The sequence below is a fragment of the Erinaceus europaeus genome, chromosome 17, assembly GCF_950295315.1.
Source record: "Erinaceus europaeus chromosome 17, mEriEur2.1, whole genome shotgun sequence".
Lineage (NCBI taxonomy): Eukaryota > Metazoa > Chordata > Mammalia > Eulipotyphla > Erinaceidae > Erinaceus > Erinaceus europaeus.
In genome coordinates, this window is record NC_080178.1 from 4,210,831 (window position 1) to 4,222,923 (window position 12,093).

Sequence of the window (12,093 nt, forward strand, 5' to 3'; positions counted from 1 at the left end):
TTCCCCCGGCAGCCGGGTCCTGCGGGACTGGAGTTCCCCTGCGCCGCTCCTCCCGCGTCCAAGAGGTTCCGCGCAGATCCCGAGGACCGGGACCCGCGGGCGGGCGGGTGTGGCTGCTCTCCCTGCCGCCTCGGATGACGGGGATCCAGGGAACACGTCCCCGGATCTGGTGGGTGCGTGTGCAGGTGTGCAGAGGCTTGCTACACTCACCCATGTCTCTGCTTTCCCTTTAAAGTTTTATTTATTCTATTTAATTTATTTCTTTTTTTTTTATTGGGCAATTAATGTTTTACATTCAACAGTAAGTACAATAGTTTGTACATGCATAACATTCCCCAGTTTCCCATATAACAATACAACCCCCACTAGGTCCTCTGAATCCTGCTTGGACCTGTATTCTCCCCACCCACCCACCCACCCCAGAGTCTTTTACTTTGGTGTATTTAATATTTTTTAAATTTTTACCAGGGCACTGTTCAGCTCCGGCTTGCGGTGGTCCTGGCACTTTGGAGCCTCAGGCATGAATCTTGCATAACCACTGTGCTATCTCCCCCGTTGGGCAGTTTAGGCTTCAGTGTTTTATTAGGTTGTTCCGATTATCTGTGCAAACACAGGGGCGAGCTTAAAGACTCACAGGCATCTCTGTTTAGCTATATCTGTGCAAGTCCTCAGATGGGCTGACAGAGACAGGGAGTTACATCATTCCTGCCTTGTCATCTATCAAATACTCAGCCAAAGTGCCTACTAGCCTTCCCCTTTTAATTAGTTTTAAAGATAATGCTAGTGAATTTAATGATCTTCTGGCCTGGCCATATAAGAAATAAACTTAGGGGAGTCGGGCTGTAGCGCAGTGGGTTAAGCGCAGGTGGCGCAAAGCTCAAGGACAGGCATAAGGATCCTGGTTCAAGCCCCAGCTCCCCATCACTTCACAGGCAGTGAAGCAGGTCTGTAGGTGTCTTTCTCTCCCCCTCTCTGTCTCCTATCCAACAACGACTACAGCAAGGGCAACAAAAGGGAATAAATAAATAAATAAACATAGGGGCTGGTGCGATAGCACACCAGGTTAAGTGCACATAGTAAGAAATAAAATTGTGTTTGGTTGGGGTTGGAGAGACAGCATAGTAACTAGGCAAAGAAATTTTCATGCCTGAGTCCCCAAGGCCCCAAGTTCAATCCCTAGCACCATCATAAACCACAGCTGAGCAATGCTTCAGTTAAAAAAAGTGGCATGGGCTGGTATACTGACTAAAGCTCTTGACTTAAAAGTATGAGGTGCCAGATTCAATGCCCAGTATCACCTGTGCCGGGGTGATGCTGTGATTATCACTGACAAATATACTTGATCCGAGAGGTGACGCAATGATAAGACGACTCTCAAGCATGAAGTCCCAAGTTCGATCCCTGGTAGCACATGTGCCAGAATGATGTCTGGTTCTTTCTCTCTCCTTCTATCTTTCTTATAAATAAATAAATAAATAAATAAATAAAATCTTTATGAAAAATGGAAAGGCAATGCAGTATACTCTTTGGGCCTGAGCTGTGGTACAGTGGATAAAACAAAGTGAGGTCTCAGCAGCCCAGATGCCCGGTGACAGATGAGAGGCTAAGAAAGCTGAGGTGTATATGTACACAGTGGAAATCTACTTAACTATTAAAATGGTGAAATTGTCTTCTCTTTTATTCAAAAAAATTTTTTGTTTTATTTATTGTTGAATAGAAACAGAAATTTAAAGGGCAGGGGGAGATATGGAGAGAGACAGACACCTGCAGCCCTGCTTCAGCACTTGTGAAGCTTTCCCCCTGCACGTAGGGACCAGGAGCTTGAACCTGGGTCCTTGTGCACTGTGCTGTGAGCACTTAACCAGTTGTGCCACCGCCTGGCCCCATCTTCTATTCTTTTTTTTTAATTTAATTTTTTTTTCTTTTTTTAAGTATTTATTTATTCCCTTTTGTTGCCCTTGTTGTTTTATTGCTGTAGTTATTATTGTTGTTGTTGTTGATGTCGTCATTGTTGGATAGGACAGAGAGAAATGGAGAGAGGAGGGGAAGACAGAGAGGGGGAGAGAAAGACACCTGCAGACCAGCTTCACCACTTGTGAAGCGACTCCTCACAGGTGGGGAGCTGGGGGCTCGAACCAGGATCCTTATGCGGGTCTTAATGCTGTGTGTCCTAAACCCGCTGCGCTACCGTAGCCCGACTCCCAGAATCCATTTTCTTTTCTTTATTTTTTATAAGATTTAAAAAAAATATTTATTTTATTTATTTATTCCCTTTTGTTGCCCTTGTTTTATTGTTGTACTTATTATTGTCATCGTTGTTGGATAGGACAGAGAGAAATGGAGAGAGGAGGGGAAGACAGAGAGAGGGGCAGAGAAAGACAGACACCTGCAGACCTGCTTCACCGCCTGTGAAGCGACTCCCCTGCAGGTGGGGAGCCGGGGGTTTGAACTGGGATCCTTGCACCAGTCCTTGCACTTTGCGCCACGTGCACTTAACCCGCTGTGCTACTGCCTGACTCCCAAGGATTTTATTTATTTATTCCCTTTTTTTTGTTGCCCTTATTTTTAATTGTTGTAGTTATTATTGTTGTTGTTGATGTCATCATTGTTGGATAGGACAGAGAGAAATGGAGAGAGGAGGGGAAGACAGAGAGGGGGAGAGAAAGACAGACACCTGCAGACCTGCTTCACCGCCTGTGAAGTGACCCCCCTGCAGGTGGGGAGCCGGGGGCTCCAACCGGGATCCTTGCGCCGGTCCCTGCGCTTTGCGCCGTGTGCGCTTAACCCGCTGCGCCGCCGCCCGCCCCCTTCTATTCTCATCTAGGATAGAACTCAGAGGAATCAGTCTGATTGAAGCCAGAAGAATGGAGACCAGATGACCTCACTCATAGGTGGAAAGAAGGAAAGGGGGAAATACAAGGCTGACAGACTTGGGCAAGGTGTGCGGTGCTGCAGCGAGCGACCCGACTCCGGAGGAGGGGTGTGAGGGGGGACATGGGAACGCCCTGCAGCACGATGGAGAAAGACCTGAGCGGCGGTGGGAGTGGTGCACAGACACCTACCACAGAGAGACAGATTTTAACTGAGTCCCCCATTCTCTGTCAGGGCTGGCGAGAGAGCATAATGCTTATATGAAAAGACACTCATGCCTGAGGATCAAGGCTTCAAGTTCACTTACCACTACCATAATAAGCCAGCAATAAAGCAGTGCTCTACAAAAAAAAAAAAAAAAAAAAAGAAGCCATTATCTCCCCCCAATAAAATGTTTAAAAAAGAACAAAGAAGCTGGGCCAGTGAAACAGCTCACTTGGATAGTCCTGCTTGGCCAAATACTCAATCAAGGTTGGAGTCCGGTCCCCACCACATTACAGTAAGTTTTGGGGCCATGATGTGTCTGTTTTGCCTCTGTCTCTATAAAAATCAAAAGAAGAGGGAGTCGGGCGGTAGCGCAGCGGGCTAAGTGCAGGTGGCGCAAAGCGCAAGGACCAGCGTAAGGTTCCCAGTTCGAGCCCCCGGCTCCCCACCTGCAGGGGAGTCGCTTCACAGGCGGTGAAGCAGGTCTGCAGGTGTCTTTCTCTCCCTCTCTGTCTTTCCCTCCTCTCTCCATTTCTCTCTGTCCTATCCAACAACAATGACATCAACAATAAAACAATAAGAGCAACAAAAGGGAATATTTAAAAAAAAATAAGGGGTGGGGGTATAGCATAATGGTTATGCAGAGACTTTCATGCCTGAGGCTCTCAAGTCCCAGGTTCAGTCCCCCACACTGCCATAAGCCAGAGCTGAGCAGTGCTCTCATAAAAAAAATAATAATAAATTAAAAATAATAAAAAGTGGGTCGGGTGGGGAGAATACAGGTCCATGAAGGATGATAGATGACATAGTGGGGGTTGTATTGTTATACGGGAAACTGGGGAATGTTATGCATGTACAAACTATTGTATTTACTGTTGAATGTAAAATATTAATTCCCTAATAAAGAAATAAATTTAAAAATAAAAAAGTGGGTCAGAAAAAAAAAAGTGGGTCCGGTGGTAGCGCAGTGGGTTAAGCGCACGTGACATGAAGATCTCCGCTGCTTTTTAAAATATTATTTATTCCTTTTTGTTGCCCTTGTTTTTTGTAGGTTTTATTGTTATTGTTGTCGTTGTTAGGACAGAGAGAAATGGAGAGAAGAGGGGAAGACAGGGGAAGAGAAAGATGAGACACCTGCAGACCTGCTTCACCACTTGTGAACCAACTGCCCTGCAGGTGGGGTGCCAGGGGCTCAAACCGGGATCCTTATGCTGGTCCTTGTGCTTTGTGCCATGTGCACTTAACCCGCTGCGCTACCACCCGACTCCCACCTCTCTCCATTTCTTTCTGTCCAACATCAATGACAATGATGATAACCACAACGATAAAAAAATAATAAGGGCAACAACAAAAAGTAGCCTCCAGGAGCATTGGCTTCGTGGTGCAGGTACAGAGTCCCAGCAATAACCCTGGAGGCAAATAAATAAAATAAAAAATAAAAGTGGGCTGGAAGGTGGTGCAGTGGCTAGTGTTGGGCTCTCAAGCATGACATCTTGAGTTCGATCCCCAGCAGCACATGTACCAGAGTGCTATCTGGTTCTTTCTCTCACCTATTCTTCTCATACACAATATATTTAATATATAACAAAGGGCTGGGGTAGGTAGCATAATGGTTATGCAGAGACTCTCATGCCTGAGGCTCTAAAATCCTAGGTTCAATCCCCTGCACCACCAGAAGCCAGAGTTGAACAGAGAGGAGGGGGAAGACAGAGAGGAGGGAAAGACAGACACCTGCAGACCTGCTTCACTGCTTATTAAGTGACCCCCCTGCAGGTGGGGAGCATGGGGCTGGAGCCAAGATCCTTAAGCTGGTCCTAGTGCTTCGAGCCAGGTGTGCTTAAACCAATGTGCTACTGCTATCACCCGGCCCCTTAATTAAATTTTTTTTTTTTTGCCATCAATGTTATTACTTGGGGCTCAGTGCCAGCATTACAGAGGGGGAGAGAGACACCCACAGACCTGCTTCACCGCCTGTTAAGTGACTCCCATACAGGTGGGGAGCCGGGGCTTGAACCGGGATCCTTAGGCCAGTCCTTGTGCTTCAAGTCACGTGCACTTAACTGGCTGCGCTACCACCCGGAGCCCGCCCATGGTCCTATGTGCGTTTTACCAGGTGCGCCACCTCAGGTACCTCCCTGACAAACTCTCTCATCAACCCATTTTACTTCAGTGTCGAGAGAGACCAGTGCACTACCTCAGCTCTGGTGTGTGCTGCTGTCAGGGATGAAGTCCTGGGCTCTGACACAGGTTGCTCTCTGTCTCCACCCCGTTTTGGAATGAAAATGGCATGGCAAACAAGAGTGGCAGGGAAGACAGACCAGTAGTTCTGAGTCCAGGACTCCAAGGCACCAGCACCTCGCTCTCTATTGCCGCCAGCATTATCGCTGGGGCTTGGTGCCGGCACTATGAATCCACAGCTCCTGGCAATCTTTTTTTTTTTCTTTATTGGCTGGGACAGAGAAGTTGAGAGGAGGAGAAGGGGGAAATGGAGAGGGGAAGGGGAGATAAAGGGGACGGAGGAAGCAGAGAGGGAGGTAGAGAGGGAGAGGAGCAGGCATCTGCAGTACTGACTGCTCATCAAGCTTCTCACTTGCAAAGGGGCCAGGGGACTCAAACCTGGGTCCTCACGAATGGTAACGTGCACTCAGCCTGCTGTGCCACGGCCTGCCCTGCACCCCTGCTCGTTTCTTTTTTCAGTGTGATCCACTGCAATGAATGACCACAGGCCTTGTGAGTGAACGCCACCTCCAAGCAGTCTCCCCAGTTCGCTCTGCTTTCTGTTCATTGAGGGAGGGACACAAGTTCTGTTCTGCCACCTGTGATACACCTGGTCTCCTACGCCTACACTGAACTTCTCTGTTCCAGACTCTTGGAAACAGAGTTGGCAGTCAGCTGAGGTAAAGAACAAACACCTCATCACAGACCCCTGCAAGCGTCAACCCGGCTTTGACCTAGCACGTTATGACTGGGCCCTCCTCCATCGCTATCGAACAGGCCATGGCCGGTGCGCCGCTATGTTCCATCGCTGGGGAGCCAGAGACGACCCGAACTGCCCCTGCGGCTCCAGACAGACTATGACCCACATAGTCAATGACTGCCACCGCTCCAGATTCAAAGGAGGTCTCGAAACTTGACATCAGGCTCAACCTGACGCTGTTGACTGGCTACGGAAGAAGGGCAAACGCTAGAAGCAGCAGCAGCACTGGAAATGGAAGCGGGGCTCTGTGCGCCGTAAGGTGAAGTGTGTGCTCTATCCTTCGAGCCGTGTCCCTATGCCCTGTGGGTTAAATTCATGCCCCAGGCATCAGCTTTCCTGGGGGATTCTGAGGCTGAAAGCGGTGACTGACGGCTTTGTAAATGTAGACAGGAGGTGGCGGAGAGGGGACAGCTGGTTGACACCCTCTGGTGGCAGGGAGAAAGGCCCCAGAAGAGCCCAGGCTGACCTGCTGTGCCCTCCTTTTCAGTGGGTTTTTCATCAGGGGGTGCAACAACCCTAGGGCCAGAGTCCGGCCAGGGGGGGGTCCCCTCCCCCAGGTGCTTCCAGTTGCACATCCGGGTCCTAAGCTCCCTCTGCCTGAGACCTCCTGCGGACCTCGGCCCTCCGCGCCATGCGTGAGGGTGACACTGAGGGACACTGGGCCTCCACTGCTCTGTCCCTTCAGCCCCCCCCCCCCCCGTCACCCGTGAACCACCCTACAATGGCTGGAGCCCACCCATGTTCTAGAATGCTGTGGAATGTTCTAGAACATGCCCAGTCTGGAGTCCTGCTAGTCCACACTGTGCCCTCTGGAGGCCAGAGGGAGCAGCGGCTTCTTGGGGCGGGTGGTGTCCGGTGAGGGGACCCGCGAGTGGCCACCAGGATGCGGTGGCGAGACCGCATGGCTGTGCTCTTCTTCCCGCAAGGCATGATGCTCGCCATGGTCTCCATGCTGCTTTTCCTGCTGCACCTGAGCGTCTTCGCCAACGACGTGTACAACTTCTGCATCACCTTCCACTACGACCGCATGAGCTTCCGCTTCACCTCCATCCTCATAGTAGGCCTGGAGGGGCTCTGGGGCTGGGCGGGGTGGGGGCGGGAGCCGAGGGGCTGATGGACGCCCCACTCTGTGGCAGGGGCCCCTCTCCCAGCCGACGGGGCCTACAGTTCTCCCAGGTGATCAGCATGTGCTGGGCCGCCATGGGGTCCATCTACGCAGAGATGTCAGATGACAAGTTCCTGCGATGCTTTGCCCTGACCATCCTGAGTGAGTGGGGATGAGGTGCCTGGGGGCTGGGGTGGGGCTGGCAGTAGAGGGGAGGGGTGGGAAGGCTGAGGGGGGTCTTGTCATCCCCCAGTGCTCAATGCATCCATGTTCTTCAACCGCCTGTCCCTGGAGTTCCTGGCCATCCATTACCGGGAGGAGAAGCACTGAGGCCCGGAGAGCAGGCTGAGTGGGGAAGGATGAGGCAGCTTTGGCGCTGGAATAAAGTCTCTTGTTTATTTCCACCATCGGTCAGCTCTGTGTGTGGGCACAGGCGGACACCCCAGGGGAAGCAGGCCAAGAGGAAAGTGGCCCTGCAGGGACCCCAGGCCCCGTCAGCAGCCTCTCTGCAGGCTTGGCTCTGGGCTCTTAGTGTCTCAGCTTTGAGGAAGAGGAACACAGGAAAAAAAGAAAACAGAAAAAAAAAAAAAAAAGGTCCCCCAGGCCTCCCGAGCTCAGGTCCCCAGGTCCTAGGCCGGCCTGGCCTGAAGCAGGAGCTCAGGAGGGGCCCACACGGATGTGCGGGTTCATGAGGGGGTCCAGGTTGGGGTCGCTGTCGGCCGCAGCCCGGCCCAGGCGGGACATGAGGGCGAGCAGGGCCAGGAAGCCCAGCAGCCCCAGCAGCAGCAGCAGCCCCGCCCGCTGGAGCAGAGTCAGCGGCCGCTTCCGAGACCCGGCCCGGCTCCTGGGGGAGAGTGGAGGGGGGGGGGGCAAGTCAGAGCCCCAGTCCCCAGGACCCCCCGAGCCTCGGTGTCCTCAGCATGCAGTGGGGGTGGTTCAGTCCACGGGGTGACGTCACAGGTCAACGGCCAGGCATGGGAGGGGCCTCGGCCAGAGCGATGAGCAGACCCCACCCACGTGCCCACACGTCCACTCCCGAACACGCCCGTGGTCACACAGCGCTGTGCCCAGGGCCTCAGGCTCTCGCTGCCCTCCCGCCCAAGAGCCCAGTACCTGAGCAGCTGGGCCAGCCAGCCCAGGGCAGGCCGCCGCCGGTACTTGTCGTCATCACAGTCGCCGAGGAGGCCCGTGGTCCGGTCCCCGTCCCGCGTGTCGTACACTTTCCTGGGGGCTGAGGCTGTGGAAGCCGAGCCGCCTGCACTCAGGGAGTGGCTCTGGCGAGGGGGGCAGGGGGACGGGCCGGCCTTCCCAGCCCAGCAGGCCTCCTCAGAAGTGGGGAGACGGCATCCCTGCTTGGAGTGAGGAAGGGGCCCTCTGGGTGGGGCCTGGCCTCCTCTGCTGAAACCACCCCACTCCCCGGCCCCAGCTCACCGTGAGTCGGGGGCTCAGGACTGTTGATGTGAATCACGGTGTGCTGCTCCGGCTGGGGGGACGCGGAGGACCGGGGGGCTTGGCTGCCGTAGAAGGCTGGGGCGGCAGCGGCGCTGGCGGCCACCTCCTCCTGCTCAGGGACGCCACCAGCTGTGGGTGGGCAGGAGAGCCTGGTCAGATCAGCACAGCCGGGAGGCCAGGGGCCCAGCGGCTGCAGACACCACCACTCACCACTGAAGCTGGACCAGTCAGAGAACTCGGACGTGTTGAGGGACTCGGGCTCCGGGCTGGCCGCCTCATCCATCTGCAGAGCAGGACCCTGTCATCGGCCTGCCCGGCGCTGTCCCCACCCCATCCCTCGGCCCAGGACCCAGGGCGGAGAGACAACCTGGCAGGCAAAGGGACTCTCACCAGAGGCAGGCCCAGCCCTGCCCGGGCCCAGTTGACTGTGGTCAGCTTCTCTCTCAAAGCGGTGGCCACGGGGCCAGCCAGGTTGCTTGGGGGGAAGAGAGGACCGCTGCAGCTGGGGCACTGGTAGCCTGCGGGCGCCGTGTTTCCCGGCAGCTGGGTGGCACGCTCATTGAGGCAGGCCCAGTGGAAGAGATCTTCGGGTCCATGGAAGAGGGAGGAAGAAGTGTGAGGATGGCACCTTGAGCTGCAGGGAGTGAAGCCCCCAGCAGGGACTCAAGCCTGTGAGGCCTCTCCAGCCATGGCCCCCGGCTGAGCTAATCCAGACGAGCTCAGGGAAGCTTCTGAGCTATACACGAAGCACGTACAGTGCCTGCAGATGTTTCTGGGAACAGGTGTTCAGTTCTTTACATCCAAGCACAAGTGCTCTATGCTGTCTAAACTTAGGGGTACATTCACTCTCACACACAACTCCGAAACCCACTTCTGTGTCTGCTCTCAAGTGCCCTCACCCCCACGGTCTCCCGAACTCCCGGGACACACCCGTCCATACTTCCGAGTACACACACCCAGTGTTCAACATAAGTGCTGGTGAAAACACTCTGTCGATTTAAAGACTCGAGGCACAGCAAGCCCACGTGCGGACGGACATATACACACCAAGAGACCTCGCTCAGAGGTTCCTTCCTGGGCTGGGTAATGGTGCTTCTGGTAAAGGGCGCTTGACACAATGCACAAAGACAGCAGTTCAAGCTCCTGGTCCCCATTTTCAGGGTCGATGCGGCAGACCCCCCCCCCCATTTCTGACTACATTAAAAGTGGAGCTGAAAGTTGGGGAGATGGCTCAACAGGAAGAACCGCCCCATGCCTTCCCTGCATGAGGCTGGGATTCGCGAACTCCGGTACATGAGACTCTGGACAGCACCAAAAGCAAAAATGGGAATAACTCCATGGATGGTGGAATGATGATTGGATGTCTCCTATTCTCTCTCATAATTCTTTTTTTTTTTCCAAAAGGGGTAAGGGAGATAGCTCAGCAAGGAACCCCAAGTGTCTGAAAGCTCCCTAGCTCTCAGCTTCATGCTCAGCTGGCCAGTGACAACCTCACTCAGAGTTTGGACTGGTTCTCACTCAACTATTGAGACTGGAAGGGAAGAAGGTAGGTATTTGCTTGCATTCTTTTCATTTTCTCTCTTTTTCTTTTATTTATTTATTTTTTGATATTTATTTCCTTTTTGTCGCCCTTGCTTTTATTGTTGTTGTAGTTATTATTGCTCTTGATTTTGTCGTTGTTGGATAGGAGAGATGGAGAGAGGAGGGGAGACAGAGAGGAGGAGAGAAAGACAGACACCTGCAGACCTGCTTCACCACCTTGAAGCGACTCTCCTGCAGGTGGGGAGCCGGGAGCTCGAACCGGGATCCTCATGCCGGTCCTTGTGCTTTGCACCACATGCACTTAACCCGCTGCGCTACCGCCAGACTCCCTCTCTCTTTTATTTTTTTTACCAAAGTACTACTCAGCTCTGGCTTATGGTGTTGCAGGGGACTGAACCTGGGACTTTGGAGCCTCAGGCATGAGTTTCTTTGCATAACCATTATGATGTCTACCCCTGCCCCTTTCTATTCTTTTAAAAAGTTAATTACGTAAACTAGGAAAGGCGAGGAGAAGACAGAATCCAAGCATCACTTGGCACATGAGATGCTGGGGCTCAAACTCAGGACCTCCAGCTTGAGAGTCCAACACTTTATTCAGTGCACCACCTCCCGGGCTGCTGTGCTGCCTTTTTTTTTTTCTTTTTAAAAATTTTGTTATTATCTTTATTTATTGAGTAGAGACAGCCAGAAATCAAGAGGGGAGGGAGTGATAGGAAAAGAGACAGAGAAACACCTGCAGTACCGCTTCACAACTAGCAAAGCTTTCTTCCTGCAGGTGGGGATCAGGGGCTGGAAACCAGGTCCTCGATCATTGTAATACGTGTGCTCAACCAGGTGTACCTGGCCCCTGCTTCCTTTTTCTTTTATAGAAAAACACGGAGGTCTAGAGAGGGAAAATCTAGCAGGCCTAGAATCTACGGCTCTATTCCTCCAAGCTGGGGCCGGGGGCTCGGGGGCTCACTGCCTGACCGTTCAGGGTGTGAAAAGCAGTCACCGGGCAGGGCCCCCCAGCAAACGTGCCCCGGCCTCACCATAGCAGACGAGGCGGGTGGTCTCCCGAGCACTCAAGGGTGTGTTGCACAGGCGGCAGTTGGGGTTGTAGTCGCTGTCTTGGAGCCACTGCAGGTACGACTGGACGATGCACTGGAGGAGGGGCGGGCAGAGGGGTGCAGCTGGGGAACAGGCTCCACAGTTCCTCTCCCCAAGGTCCAGAGAAGATTCACCCTTCCGGTTATTTAATCAACGCCACGGTCAGCAGGCACTTCCTGCCTGCCAGACTCAGCCTCAAGGGCCGGCAGGCAGCAAGCGCACAAAATACACCCAGACTTGGCCCTCGCGGAGCTTCCATTCTAACAGGGCGCCCCCCACCCCCAGGGCCCAGCTCGGCCGCCCCCCCCCCCCCGAGCCCCACCTTGGCGTGATTGGCGACCAGGCAGTGCTCGCAGACGTTGACCCGGTGTTCGAAGCAGAACAGGTTGGTCACCTTCCTCTTGGGACACTTGCACAGCCCCATGGCCGACCCTGCGGAGGGAGCCCGAGTGGACGGGGCGCCAGGTGCCAGCCGGCCCCGGTTCAGCTCGATTCCCCCCGACACCCCGCAAGCCCGCCACCAGCCCAAAGTCCAGCTCAACGGCCCCCCGCGCCCCCGCCCCCGCCCGGCCCTCCGGGTCGGGCCCCTCCCCAAACACCGGCCCCGCCCCCGAGGGCGCACCTGGGCCCCACCCGAGCCCCGCCCCCACCCCCTCCCCCTCCGCTGACCCTCTCCCGTTACTGAGCGGCCGTGGCACCAGTCCCGACGGCTCCCGGCGCTGCGTCAGGCGCGGAAGGCCACGCAACGCGCGCAGCCAGCCACCGCTCGCTCCCCTCGGCCCGGGCCGCCCCGATTATCCCTCCGCTGCCACGTCTCTTCCGGGTGCGGCGCGCGCTGATGACGACACGCGCC

General features: G+C 54.3%; 2 protein-coding genes across 7 annotated transcripts; one reads left to right on the top strand and one right to left on the bottom strand.

The window, feature by feature from the left end:
• The first annotated feature begins 10 nt into the window (after positions 1 to 10).
• On the top strand, positions 11 to 7,561 carry TMEM262 (transmembrane protein 262). Of its 5 annotated transcripts, none has more exons than XM_060176104.1 (5): positions 11 to 185; positions 5,674 to 5,805; positions 6,979 to 7,109; positions 7,220 to 7,319; positions 7,411 to 7,561. In XM_060176104.1, the coding sequence occupies exons 2-5, from the start codon at positions 5,787 to 5,789 to the stop codon at positions 7,485 to 7,487; spliced, it is 327 nt and encodes a 108-aa protein (XP_060032087.1). In that variant the 5' UTR covers positions 11 to 185; positions 5,674 to 5,786; the 3' UTR covers positions 7,488 to 7,561. The 5 variants fall into 5 exon arrangements, with proteins under 5 accessions (XP_060032087.1, XP_060032088.1, XP_060032086.1 ...); XM_060176105.1 differs by having other exon boundaries at positions 11 to 173; XM_060176103.1 differs by having other exon boundaries at positions 11 to 169.
• ZFPL1 (zinc finger protein like 1) lies at positions 7,540 to 12,062 on the bottom strand. Of its 2 annotated transcripts, none has more exons than XM_016186243.2 (8): positions 11,910 to 12,062; positions 11,563 to 11,672; positions 11,183 to 11,294; positions 9,000 to 9,193; positions 8,820 to 8,892; positions 8,589 to 8,738; positions 8,271 to 8,394; positions 7,540 to 8,001 (listed from the first exon to the last, which is right to left on the bottom strand). In XM_016186243.2, exons 2-8 carry the CDS (start codon positions 11,662 to 11,664, stop codon positions 7,815 to 7,817), a joined length of 942 nt encoding a protein of 313 aa, XP_016041729.1. In that variant the 5' UTR covers positions 11,665 to 11,672; positions 11,910 to 12,062; the 3' UTR covers positions 7,540 to 7,814. The 2 variants fall into 2 exon arrangements, with proteins under 2 accessions (XP_016041729.1, XP_060032084.1); XM_060176101.1 differs by having other exon boundaries at positions 11,923 to 12,059.
• Between the last annotated feature and the right edge of the window lie 31 nt (positions 12,063 to 12,093).

Bases quoted from the DNA above. Each gene is read 5' to 3' on its own strand.
- TMEM262 (XM_007518590.3), top strand. From the start codon at position 6,936: ATGCGGTGGCGAGACCGCATGGCTGTGCTCTTCTTCCCGCAAGGCATG. The intron at 7,110-7,219 runs GTAGGCCTGGAG...CGGGGCCTACAG, and splicing joins GCTTCACCTCCATCCTCATA to TTCTCCCAGGTGATCAGCAT. The intron at 7,320-7,410 runs GTGAGTGGGGAT...GTCATCCCCCAG, and splicing joins CTTTGCCCTGACCATCCTGA to TGCTCAATGCATCCATGTTC.
- ZFPL1 (XM_016186243.2), bottom strand. From the start codon at position 11,664: ATGGGGCTGTGCAAGTGTCCCAAGAGGAAGGTGACCAACCTGTTCTGC. The intron at 11,295-11,562 runs GTGGGGCTCGGG...CCCCTCCTCCAG, and splicing joins TGGTCGCCAATCACGCCAAG to TGCATCGTCCAGTCGTACCT. The intron at 8,893-8,999 runs GTGAGAGTCCCT...CCTGCTCTGCAG, and splicing joins CAGGGCTGGGCCTGCCTCTG to ATGGATGAGGCGGCCAGCCC.